Source organism: Miniopterus schreibersii (assembly GCF_964146895.1).
Source record: "Miniopterus schreibersii genome assembly, chromosome: 2".
Taxonomy (NCBI): domain Eukaryota; kingdom Metazoa; phylum Chordata; class Mammalia; order Chiroptera; family Miniopteridae; genus Miniopterus; species Miniopterus schreibersii.
The window spans coordinates 26,548,379-26,561,905 of NC_138102.1; the positions used below are offsets into that span (position 1 = coordinate 26,548,379).

At 50.8% G+C, this 13,527-nt stretch overlaps 1 protein-coding gene and 1 long non-coding RNA gene across 2 annotated transcripts in view; both read right to left on the reverse strand.

Annotated features, from left to right (window-relative positions):
• Nucleotides 1-13,527, reverse strand: part of LOC308553050 — a 103,791-nt gene that overhangs the window by 23,931 nt on the left and 66,333 nt on the right. The window lies entirely within an intron of this gene.
• Nucleotides 11,360-12,517, reverse strand: SOX1 (SRY-box transcription factor 1; the record flags this gene model as incomplete). Its single annotated transcript, XM_081128186.1, has 1 exon — nucleotides 11,360-12,517. One exon carries the CDS (start codon nucleotides 12,515-12,517, stop codon nucleotides 11,360-11,362), a length of 1,158 nt encoding a protein of 385 aa, XP_080984312.1.

Genomic DNA, 13,527 nt, shown 5'->3' on the forward strand with positions numbered 1-13,527 from the left:
TTTCCACATCAAGGTCGCTGCCTTAAGAGTTATCTCCCGTAAGTTCCCTCCTAGACGTCTTGATAGCTCTGATCACAGCTGGAAGAGCTGCCCGTGGCGCCTCACCCCCCACCCCGGCACGGCGCTGTTGTAATTTTCGGTTTGGGAGGGTGGCTGCCTTTCCCTGCCTTGCCTCCTCTCTCCCATGGGGCCTGAGCCAGATGTGTCTTTCCCCTTGTGGCCTTGCCCGGAAACCCTTCCCCTGATATAACACGAAACCTCACAGCATGACACAACATGACGTAATACACGGTGATATGATGCAACACGATACAATATAACACAGCACAATACAACGGCTGTAACACTTTACTTGGGAAACAAGTAAGCCTTCCTTGTACCCCACTCCACGCCAAATTAGGTCTTGGGGAGTTCAGGGTTGAAAAACAAGCTCCCCGGCCTCAGCAGTCCCGCAGCCTAGTATGTATGTAACACAAACACGCGAGTCCTTTGCTCTTACAGACCTCTGGCATCCAAGCGCCACGCCTCAGGACTGGATTTTGCTTTCCGTGTCTCCTCAATAGCACAAGCACAACAGCCAGGAAGGCACGACTGCTCCAGGGTGCCGGGCTGTGCCAGGCACTGTGCTAAGCCCCTGAGGCAAGGCCTTCTCCTCTTTGCACCTTTAGGTAACCTTGACCTGGGAGGGGAAGGGGCTACCCTGCACTTGGGGGTGTAGGCGGGCAGCCCTTCTCTGTACTGGTTCCTGGGTCCTCAACTCCTTACCAGCAGGCCCCTGTCCCTGCCTCTGCCCTGCTGCACTGACTGAATTCAATAGTTGTTTTCCCTCTACAAGGTGTCTGGAACTGTGTTGATGCTTGAAATCAAAATGAAAAATAAGTAAATAAATAAAATCAAGCCAGACAGGAGTTCCTGTTCTCCAGGAGGCTTGGTTGAGTGTGTTAAATCACAGGTAGTCTCTGCCCAAAGGCACATCTGCTCCCTCAGAATATTATTTTAGCCAGGGAAAGCCTTCGCCTAACATGAAGCTGAGAGTGGTCAAGGTTGCCTGCAGGCACTGCAAGAGGAAGCATGAGGCTGACACTTTTTTTGGTTAAGTTTTGCTTTTTAAATCCTAAAGTGAAGACTTCGTCTTAAAATGTTCTTGTAAAGTTCTATTTTCCTCAAACCTAATTTAAAAGAATGATAACTGCTCAAATTCAGTTAACACTTAAGCTGTTCAAATGAGATTGAACTTGTAGCTTATAGGTTGATTTAAAATTACCTATTTTTTAATGCAAATGCATGATTCAATTTGATCTGTGACTTTAAATACCATTTTAGTTTTCTGCAAATAGTTACTACAGGTTATATATTCATTTTGGATAATAAAGTATGGCTTAATTGCTTTAAGCCTTTTATGTAATTTCCCTTAGTAAGTGCATAATTTAGTTTGTTATCCAAATGTTATAGTCAGTATTTTAAAATTGAGAATACGTTTCTAATAGTATTCTCAGTCTGAAAGACTAATATAAATGATTTATTTTGTTTTAAATGAACAAGAAAGATTTTACATTAACACCTTAGATTAATATCATCAGATTTAAATCCATGCAACTCAGAAAGTATTAGAGATAGTACCATACTCACATGTGAACTTATACGCCAAGCCATTGCTAAAATATGTTCAGTCGCTTTTTGTCTCTTTTGGTTGTAAATGCTCCCAGCACCAGGCTCTCTACCAACTTTCTACAAAGATGCTTTGTCTGTTGGTTTTGACCATGAGTGAGGCAGCTTCAAGAATCACCCTAGATTTTACTTCTCTGTTTCATTTCATTAACTCTGAACCACTCTGTCCCTGTATATTCTTTCTTTGTTCCTGAGTAAACCATGTGGTGACAAATGTCTATAGTTCTGGATGCTGTGGGCAATATACAAGGAACATGCATGTGATAATAATAATAGCAGCAATGGTGTTCATAATGCCTGATAATAGCCAAAATGAGAATTTAAGAAGCTCTGCCTTCCCTACTATTCACAGTACCTGACTATTTCAGTTGGCATTCTTATCCATTAAAATTATGAATGATTTAGTCAACAGAGACAATGTCGTTTTCTCAAAAAAGCTTTTGTTAAAAAGCATAGGTTATCAGATTTCTTGAATGATGTCTTGTGGCTTGAAATTAGCTGAAAGCCCTATTGGAATTCTTATGTGATCAGCATAGTTTGGATTCTTTATATACATTTCCTCTCATTATATTCTACGTAAAACTTATATTCTCACATGCTACTCAAATAGATACTGACTTCTTCAATGACCACACCTTAATCTAGATTTGTATCTATAAATATAATGAATGTTGTCTTTATTATGATCAGCAATAAAAGTAACATCCGTAATGTGAAATTGTGTCCTTTCTAGGTAGAATACCGCTGATACATATTAGTTTATTCTGTTTAAAATAGTAGTCCCTCCATTTGCACAACCTCTTCCTCTCAAAGACACTTGAAGTACTTAATACATTGAGGTGGTTTTTAATTTTTTTTTACAAGATACTCCCATTTGACAGATTACAATATTGGGAAACTTGATAGCTAAATAATATAGTATTATGATTATAATTTAGCCGACTAAACCAATTTATTCCATCTCATGTGCACTATTAAATTCCCTTGTAATTTTCTAATACCATTAAAATATCTCAGCTAATTGATATGAATGTTTTGGCCCATACTGCATTCATAAGGGCTGTACAGACCTAGTTTATGAAAACACAAATTAGTTTGGTAAAATTAGAAATTGATAAGACACAACATGGAACTTTGTTTAGTCTCTTTGATGGTCCATTTTTTAAAGCAAGGATGTGTGTGTGGCCTATGCGCATTGTGTTTCACCTTTACTGCACTTCAGGAGAGCTAAAATGCATTTACAGAACAACCAGTCAGAAAATGGGGAATAAAATCAGGAAAGCAGTCAGTCTTTGCTATTTACAAGATTCTAATAGCTCAGCTTAAATTAAAAAAAAAATGTTTTCATTGATTTTTAGAGAGAGAGAGGAAGGAAGAGGGAGAGACAGAGAAACATCAATGTGAGAGTGAAACACTGACTGGCTGCCTCCTGTATGCCCCCCCCTCCCCGGGGTTAAGCCAAAACCAAGCCGGGCACGTACCCTGACTGGGAATCAAACTGGTAATCTTTCCATTCACAGGACGATGCCCAACCAACTGAGCCACACCAGTCAGAACCCCAGCTTGTTTTTTCTTCTCCAACTAATTTAATTTTTTTTCAAAAATCATCTAGTGAACAATTCAATGAGAGTACTTTATAAATACTAAACTGTCCAAATTTAAATGATCTAAATACAGTCTTAGCAGGTACTGGGCCCATCTCCTAACATAGGTTTTCCAAGTGTCATGCAGGACCTGCCTCAGCATCTTCTGAGAAAGAATCTGCCTAAGAAGGTGCAGATTCTTGAGTCCCACTGGAACCCCAGAGTCAGCATGTCAAGGGCACTGGGTCTAAGAAATGGATTTGTAACAAGCTCCCCTGGTGTCCTATGTGCCTTGAAGGTGAGAGACCATTGCCCTAGTGAATCTCTAAGTCTAGATCTTTGACAATTCAAAGCCAGTCTGGCACAGCCATTCATTGAAAAGCAAAGCAGTTATCATATGTACTCTGCTCAAGTTTACATTACAATCTTCACTGATGCATTAACAAACACAGTGCGCACGCCTCATGAGATCTACCATAGGGAATGTTAGCGCAGTACTAGCTTCCACTTTCTTTGAGAAGCCTTCTCTGACTCCCCCAAATTGGGCACAAATGATCAAGTAGCATCTGGCATGTACTTATGTCCCACAACTGTAGCCCATGATATCACACTTGCCTATGTGACAGTCAGTCTCATCCACTGGTCAGTGAGCCCCTCTGGGTTGACCTTTGCATTCTCAGCATCTGGTAAAAGGCCACACATATAACACATGCTCAAATAATAACCTGAACATACAATGACTCATCATAAGTGTTTGTTGACAGATGAATGAATGAATGTGATGATTGTCAGGTAACTCTAAAGAGAAATTGTTATTAGTATGGATGAATGGGGATATTGGTTTGTACAATTATCACTGTTTCTCAACCAGGTCAAAATTCCCACTTAATGCCTCAATCTCTTCTTTACCCCTGCCGGAGCTGACACAGTCAAATGACCATTTACTGAGGGCTTACTACTGGCTAGACACAACATACACCTTAGACCATTAATCCTGACTATGTTCTAATGAAGCTGGTTTTATTTCTGTTTTGCAGAGTTAAGGACATTTGACCAAGGACATGGAACCAATCGGTGACAAGCCAAGATTTTACTGCAGTTCTGTCTTACTCCAATTCTCACATCCTTTCCCATGTGGCTGTACGACATTCAACAAAGATTAGAAATACTATAAATACCATATTGACTAACTGTTCACATCGATTCTTCCTTTTCTTTAAGCACAGGTATGTCATTTCTCTGTGAGGTAAAAATGCAAATGGTCAAGTTTTTTCAAGGATAAACTTCACTCTTCAGTTCAATTTCTAACACAAAGAACAAAGCTCCTGCTTTTCAATCTACGTGGATATTCATGTAAAATTTATTGCTGAAATTCAGGCTTTTTCCACTTGCTGAAATGTCTCCCTAATAGTTTGGATCGCTTAAAAGCATGAGGTTTCTAAATTCTTTCCCAGGTTAAAACATGCTCACCTGGATTTTTACCTATTCTGTTGCTTAGAAATAAAAAGATAAGTTGGCCTCTTTCTTCAGGTGGATCTTGACACTGCTACTAGACTGTTTATAAGTTTTATAAACCTATAAGGCACTTTGTCCTATAAACTCCAGTATTCGTCATATAAAATCCTGGGTCAATTCTTTAGATGTCTAAGACTCTTGTTTTCATATCCTATAAGTGTGTAGGACAAACATAGAGTGCTATTGCTGCCACTAGATATCATCTCTAGTTAGCATTTCGGGGGTGCTCAGAGAGAAAACAATGTCTGGGTGATAACTCTTGTCAGTTTCCCCATTGTCAAACCCAATCTTACATTCCTCCACACTCTCACAATATTTCCCCATTGGGAACATGCCTGACATTGCAATTTCTCAAAACTGCAGCTCTGCAGTGAATGCCTAATTCCTGAAACTGCAAAATCTAACAAAAGCTGATTTTTTCCACTGATTTGACTGGCTGACTATTTCGAGGCTTTGCATGTGATGACCTGCTGTTCTTCACAAACAACATCTTTAATGTACCCACATGGTTGTTCTGAAGTGGCTGGGGCAATTAAATCCTTGGGAGCTTCCTGCGGGGCATTCAGAATTACTCACAATGTCCAGAGTTTCTGCCACAGACAAATTTTCCCCATAGGTTACATTTAGCAACTTACCAAGTAGCAATCTGTTACTTGCTTTGGAACCCAGAACCCACTTAGCACCCTAGTGTACCAGTGTTACCCAGGGTAGGCTGTGGGTGTGTGTCACTTCATTTGGAGTTATTTGTTTTGTGTTGTTTTAAAAACTGCTTGCTCTCTCTTCTCTTGTTAATGTTTTTATAATTAAAAATGAAAAGCCAATTTAGAGGAAAATATGGCAATCCTGTTTTTCTATTATCAAAATAGATGATCTCTTTCTATCTTTGGATATATTGCTTGCTTGGGTTATCTGTTTTTCATAGTTATTAAAATTCTTGATGGCGTCATTTCAGCACAAATTCCCAGCCTGCCTGCTAAGGAAGATACATGTATCCACTTTCTCTCTTCCCTGACGCGCCTCTCCCCTCCTTCACCACAGACTCCAGTTTTCATTACTTTTCAGATGAGCCCCTCGGTTTCACTCCCTGATGAACCACGCCACGGTTTCAAACCCAGATCAGTGCTTCGTTCCTCCACCTGGACAGAGACTGAGGTTTAGAGACAGCCTTCAGATATGTATTTCACCCCCTCCCCCCCGCACACCTACTGTCTCTCACACACACACACACACACACACACACACACACACACACGCACGGTTTGCAAAAACCTAGGTCAGGCAACAATTCCTGGAGAGCCCGCAGGGATGCGAAGGGCAGGGCGCCCAAGGGCCCGACCTTCCAGCTTTGCTTTCTCAGGGAAACGCGGCTGCTTTTGCGGGACGGCTCCCGAACCCGAGGCAGCGAGCGTGCCCTCCGGGCTGCCTGGGGGAGCAGCCCGAAGACGGCTCGGGAAGTGGGCGACGCGGGCCTTCTAGTTACGAGAATGCGGACGGACAAACTCCTCCCGCCGCGCAAAGCTCCAGGCCCGCACCGCGCTTAGTGGCGCCCCCCGCCCCCCGCGCCCCGCGCCGGCCCCTACAGTGCGCGCTGGGGCCCGGGCTGCGGGGCTGCCCCTCTCCCCGCCGCCCTCCGCTTGCTTAGCCCCGGGGTGCGACTCTCCCCATTTCCAGCCGCCCCCCTCTTCCCAGCCGGGGGGTGCGGGTCTCCCCATCTCCCCGCCGCCCCCCCCCCCCCCCGCTCCTCCGCAGGGGCCGGGCCCGGCCGCCCTGCCTCCCCTCCCCCTCCCCTCTCCCACTTGTTGAGGCGGGACCGGGAGACGAGCTAGTTCCGCAGGCTGATTGTAAAAGGGTTTGACTCGCAGCTGACCCCGGGTCAGGACTTTCTCTCCACTAATCCTGCCCTCTTTAAACACAAAGCGCGGTGCCCTCTTCCCCCGCATCAGTCATCTTAATCCGCCCGGGTGGCTGACACCCCGCCCGGCCTCCGAGTCCAGGCTGCGCCCGAGGGAGTGGGGGGCGGGCGCCCCGGCCGTGGGCTCCGAGAGGTGCCCGGGGCCCCTCGGGCCCCTCCCGCTCCGAGCCCGCGGGGACCCAGCCGAGGGAAGGCTAGCCCCCGGCTGGTGCGGGGCTGACCCACGGCGCAGAGGGAGGGTCCGGGGCCTGCCGCCCGGACCGCCGGGGGCCAGGTCTCAAGCCTTGGGGCGCACTGGAGGCGGCGGGGAGACAAAGGGAAGGCCGGGGCTGCAGGGGAAGGAAGGGAAGGTGCCGGATCCACGAGGAGAGGACGGCAGAGGGCAAGGGGGAAACCGAGGGGGAGTGAGCGCAGGAGCGGCTGCGAGGGGCCTCCAGGAAGGTGGCGAGGAGCGGGATTGCGCGGGACGAGAAGCGCAGGCCAGGGAATCGCCCCCTATTCGGGGCTTAACTGTGAACAGAGCAAGAGAAGGGCGACGTTCAGAAGCCGGGGGACCCGGCCGCCCCCGTCGGGAGGGGACCCAGGATCCGGATCCTGGGCCCAGGGCGACACCCGCCGCCGAGCCCGTTGGGTTCCCGGGGGCGGGCGAAGCGGGGGCCGGGCGGGCGCGCAGCGGGAGAGGAAGGGCCGGGGGAACGGAGGGAGGGAGAGAAGGAGGGAGGGGCAGGAAGGGAGGCGAGGGAAGGGAGGGGTGGGGGAGAGCTCGCCCCCCAAGTGGGGCTGGGAAACCCCAGCCGGGGGCGCGGAGCGGAGGGCGAAGGTGAAGGTCCCCGCAAGCCCACCTCCGCGGCCCTGCGCGCTCACCGCCGGCACTCGCTGGGTCCCCCGTCCCCGCCCCCGCCCCCGCCCCTGCAGGACCCGGGGGCGAGAACCCGGGCCCACTCTCTTGGGCTCCTCGCCTCAGGGAGCCCGAGCCCCCCTCACCCCTCCCTTTCTGGCCCGGCCTTTCAATCCCGCCAAATAGTCACGCTGGAGAAAGAGCTGCGCCAAGGCCAAGTCTGCTTTTCACTTGAAGTTTCCAAGGAATCAAACCTATTATTACATTTTGCTGCCGACGTCTCCGGAGCCTCTGCCCTGGGGGCCAGGGTGCGGAAGAGGGGGTGGGAGCGCGGGGGCCGCGGGCGGCGGGCACAGCACCCCAGGCCGCCCTGGAGCGCGCCTTCCAGGGCCCGCCACCCGTGCGGAGTTTCTCGAATTAACCAGAATTTTCCGGAGACAGAAATCTGCGTTGCCCAGTCTTTGTCGGGGAAAATGAAATGCGTGAATATGCGTGCTATTCTCCCACATGCATGATTTTAATAGACCTATCAGTCACGCTACCCGACGCACATCTGCAGAGCAGGAGCGCAATACCCGCCACTGGTTTTAAGATTAATTCATTTCACCTAGCTACTGGTGGGTTTCTTTGGCAGGGGTTGGGGGCGGGAGGTGGTTCAAAGTCCTAACAACAACAAAGGCAAATGTTTTTGGTTTTTTAATAAGGCGAGGTGGGGGTGGTGTGTGGTAAGAGACACCAAGGAACACCCTCAAGCCAATCCTGCTACCCTCAGCTAAGGGAACCGGGCTGCGCGCAATGGCCTGCTTATGGCTTCCCACCGAAACGGATGCAAACTTTGTAAAGACCAGCACATAGTCCGGTCCGCGTTCGCCACACGGTTTTCAAATACAATCGAAATAAGTGATAGAAATACCACCCCGTGATTTGGATGAAGCCATCAGGTAATAATCGCCATATAATATTTCATTTCGTGGATATGATGTGGATTACCTTGACAAGAACCGAATTCATAGTTCGGTTCTGTAGTGGAATCAATCCGTGAATTTAAATTGGAGAAACGCTGCTGGCCTGATAGGATCTCATCCTGAGAGGAATCCTAGCTAATCTCTAGTCACCCCCCTCCCCCCCCCACCTATTGTTTTTAAATGGAGTCATTAAAGAATTTATTTTTCTGTTTGCCATTCTAACCAACAAAACAAGTTTGCTGCACTTCAGGAATTCTTATTTTAAGAGCTTTCTGGGTTTTTAACAAAGTGACTCGGGGCACCTAGCATGGACTGTTTCGGCTGACTACCGTGAGGTACCTACCGAAAAATGCCAAACTCTAAATGGACCTTCTGGGAAACTAACAGGCAGCTCTGCCTAGAGTTCCCAGCATACTGACTAACTTTTTATAGTCTGAAACATTCCAAGTGTGACCCACGTTACTAATAGGCGTGATGAGCTAAGTCTTAGATGCCAATAGTTGAGAAAAGATACAAACTTGAGCATACAGTTATGTGAGCATGGCCACACATTTATCTGCCACTTTAGTAAAGGCAGGGAGAGGTTGAGATTGGGAGTTAGCAGAAGAACTAGAGAGAGTCCATTTAGCTCTGCGTATTTCAGGGTAAATGTGGTCTGGCTCTTAGGCTGGCTGGTGAGTTAACAGAGCATTACAGGATTTCCCAAAGCATCTCTCCCAGAGGGGACTGTGTGTGGCATTTATTCCCAGATCTCATGATGCTGTTCCGCTTAGCAACCCATATATATCCAAACGCCTTTAGGAACCACTGTTTCACAGAGGATCAGATTGCAAAAACAGAAAAAAAAAAAAAAAAAAGGAGGGGCACTTTATTATCTTGTTTGGAAGAAGCAGTCGACATCTTTTTTTTGAAATTTTTGCAGTCACTTTAAGGAATGTGTGGTTTAAGCAAAATTATCAAAATGACTCCAAAAAATTACACGTGTCAATTGTCAGGTTAGCATTTTACTTAAAGCTATTCTTGAATGCAGGCTGAATTTGGTTCTCATTAACCTACCACCATAGGCCCATTTTTGGATGGATAATCTATACTCATTCCAGAATAAGAAAAGATGTTGAGAAAATGAGGAGTTGATGAAATCAACCTATTTTGATATGGGCTAAAGGTTACTTTCTTCAAAAATATAATTTCACTTTTATGTTGTGACTAATTTCAAAATGTATTTGCTACAGTATAACTTTTAAATGCAATATTTAATGCTGTCAAATTACTTGAAGACAAAGTTTTACAGAAAACTTTAAATTCCAGAAAAAAACAGCAATGTACCAATAAACACCTAGAAAAAATATAATTAAAAAATTTAAAGCATCAAACAACCTCAGATCTCATCAGGAATAATAAACACGGCATTTTGCATTCACATCGGTTAGCAAATTGCATCCCAGTTCACTAGGGATGGGGGGGTGGGGTGGCCAATTTTGTAGGTGTGTGTGAAAATCCAACAAAATTATTTTGCTCTTTCCCAAGGAGAAATAAGCCAGAGGGAGGGGCTGAGGAGGGGCAGAGGGGGCTTGGTTACAGTACATTTTGGTTCTGAGATTGTGTTTCCTTGAGCCAAATCTAGATAAATTCCACCTGCAGTCTTCTTAGTTGCTGGGGAATAAGGGCACCTGTGCCCTTGCGGAGGTCTATTGTCATCCAGCCTTGGCCTGGTCCCGCCATTGGGGTCTTCTCTCCCGGCAGCAGGGATCTGGGGCCAGCTACAGGACGCAAAGCCCACAGCGAGGAATTGAAAAACCCGCGGTGTCGCCGGAAGATAAAAACACACCAAAGGGCCAGAGTATAAAATGATTTTTTTGGTAATTATTTATCATTCTGTATTAACACTGTAAACTCTACAAAATAACCTATTGATTTTAACCTCCTTCCCTTCCACTGAACGAAGCTCTCTGAAAATCATACCCCCTCCCCTGGGGTTCCCCTTACTTTTAGTTCATGCTGATAATTTCTCCTTCATCAGATTTACTAATTGTATTTTGAGATCATAAAACATGCATATAAAATTAGCACGTTTCAAATTTATGGGGGAAAAATGAGTTTTTTTCCTCTCAGATTTACTGACTCAAAACTCGATGCATTTTTAAAGGGGGGGGCGGTATCTTTTTCGTTTTTTACTAGAAAGGCTTTTTAGGAAACTATGTACATCATCTAAATAACCCTCCCCACGCCAAAACGCCTAAAATAAAAATTTCACAATGCATTTACAAGAAATAATTACAAAACAAAAAAGATGGAAAAGCTCAGATACAGAAAAGTTTTACAAAACCCAGAATATAACGCTGCGGTCAGAAAGGGGTGGGGGCATCTCTTTGTATAAATTAACAAACCAACCCAAAAAGCCGTAACAACTACGAAAAACTTGTAAGTGTTTGGATCTGCCTTACTACATCGATAACAAATGAGAACGGCTCCGGCTCCCGGGCAACCAAACTCCATCGGAAAGCGCCGGCGGGATAGAAAAGTTGCAGTCGCCTCTTGCTTGGTTTGGTCTTTGTGTCCCCTCGAGCAAAGAAACGCTTTCAGCCTCCGTGGATGATAAATACTGTACAAAAAGTCTCAAGAAAACACCGAAGTTCAGTCCAAAACGCGCGACTGTGTCGGTGCCCGGCGGTCCCCAGAAGCTCCGGGAAGGGCGAGTGGGGGGCGGGGTGGTGGTGGGGGATGTGTCACCTACTGTTCGCCGTCAGTGGTTTCCTTTTTACAAGGTGGAAACGTCTGCACAAAAGCAAGGCGGAGCCGGGCCCGGCCCAGAGCCTGGGTCCGGCCGCACGCGCCTTCTCGCGCATCGCCGGCGCGGGCCGCAGTCTCCCCCGCGTCCCTAGATGTGCGTTAGGGGCACCGTGCCGTTGACGCCCGCGCCCGCGCCCTGGTAGTGCTGCGGCAGCGAGTGCAGCCGGCTCTGCGCCGCGGCGGCAGCGGCCGCCGGGTCGCCGCCCTCCCCGGCCGGCAAGTACATGCTGATCATCTCGCGCAGGTCCCCGGGGCACGGCGCCCGCGAGTGCGCGGGGGCCGGCGGGCTGCCGCTCGGCTCCGACTTGACCAGAGAGCCCAGGGCCCCCAGGGCCCCCGACGACGCGGCCGCCGCCGCCGCTGCCGCCGCCACGGCCGAGTTCTGGTGCGCGCCGCCCGCAGCGGCGGCCGCGGCGGCCGCGGCGCCGTAGGGGAGGCCGCCGTAACCCGAGGGCGAGGCGCTCATGTAGCCCTGCGAGTTGGAGATGGGGCTGTACTGGAGAGCGCCCATGTCGTAGCGGTGCATAGGCTGAGGGTTGTGGGGATGCGCGTGCGGATGGTGCGGGTGCGGGTGCGCCGGGTGCGCGTGCGGGTGCGCGCCGCCCGCGCCCGGGTGCTGCCCGTAAGCCAGCTGCGCCTCCTGCATCATGGCCGCGGCTGCGGCCGCCGCCGCCACCGAGCCGGGGTAGGCGCCGTTGGCCCAGCCGTTGACGTGCGCATAGCCGCCTCCCGCGGCGCCGCCGGGGCTCTCGAGCCGCTGACCCACGGCCGCCGCGCCCACGCCCACGCCCATGGCCACGGCCGCGCCGCCGCCGCCCGCGCCCGCAGCCAGCAGCCCGCCGGCCAGCGAGTACTTGTCCTTCTTGAGCAGCGTCTTGGTCTTGCGGCGCGGCCGGTACTTGTAATCCGGGTGCTCCTTCATGTGCAGCGCGCGCAGCCGCTTGGCCTCGTCGATGAACGGCCTCTTCTCGGCCTCGGACATGACCTTCCACTCGGCGCCCAGGCGCTTGCTGATTTCCGAGTTGTGCATCTTGGGGTTCTCCTGGGCCATCTTGCGCCGCTGTCCGCGCGACCACACCATGAAGGCGTTCATGGGCCGCTTGACGCGGTCCTGGTTGGCCTTGGCGCCCCCGCCGCCGCCGCCGCCGCCCCCGCCGCCGCCCACCCCGGCCGGGCCCGACAAGTTCGTGGGGGCCTGGGCGCCGCCGGGCGAGTGCAGGTCGGTCTCCATCATCATGCTGTACATTGGGGCGGCTCACGGGTTCACTGGCACCGCGCAGGGAGGGCCTGGAGCATAGACGGCCGGGGGGCAGGGAGGTGAAGAGAGGCTGAAACAGAGCGATACCCGGGGGGTGGGTGTGTGGGGAGAGGTCTTAGCGGAGAGAAGGAGGGGGGAGGTGGAGGCAGAACCAACCAGAAAGGCAAAAACACACGCACTCAGCGCCGGTCCGGCTCACAGGTGGAAAGTTTCTCCTGGTGCACAAACCACTTGCCAAAGAGGGTGATGGCCGGGGTCGCGGTCCTCGCAGCCGCTGAAGCAGGGTCGCCTTGGCGGAGCGGTGCAAACAGGTGCAGTAGTGGCCAAGTTGCAGCTCCACTTTTCGCGACGAGAACGGTGCGCGGGCCCCGGCCCGGGACTCGCCGCCGCCTCCTCGCCGGCCGCCGCCTCCTTCCCGCTACACTCGCTCCTCAGTGGCCTCCAACTCCGGGGATGCAACTTCTAGCTGGGCGGCGCGCCGCGTGCGCTGGGCATGTGCGGGTCCCAGGTGCCTAGGGGGGAGCGAGGCGCCGAGGGGGAGCGGAGGGGGGCCGTGGGGGATTACGGTGCAGCTGGGGAGGGGGGCCGGGGGCCGCCGAGGGAGCGCAGGCGCGCAGAGGGGCCCAGGAAGCCGGGCAGCTCAGCCCGGGCTGCCCGCCGCCTGCCTGGGGCAGTGCGCTGGAAGTGGAGGCGCGCACGGGGCCAGCGGCGCACGGGGCCCAGCAGCCATACGCCCGGCCCGGGCTGCCATTAAATGAGCGCGCCGCGGCCAATGGGAGCTGGCGGCGGCGGTGATTTGCATGGCGCGCTGGCGAGTGACGTGGGGAGGGAGTAGATACACTCCGCGCGGGCGGCGGAGCGGGGAGGAGGGGAGGAAGGAGGGGGGAGCAAGGGCAGGAAGGAGGGGGGAAGAGAAGGAGGCCCGGGAGGGGGTCACAGCCAAGCTGCTGCTCGAGCGCGCGGGGCGGCGGCGAACTCCGAGCTCACCATCGCCTCTC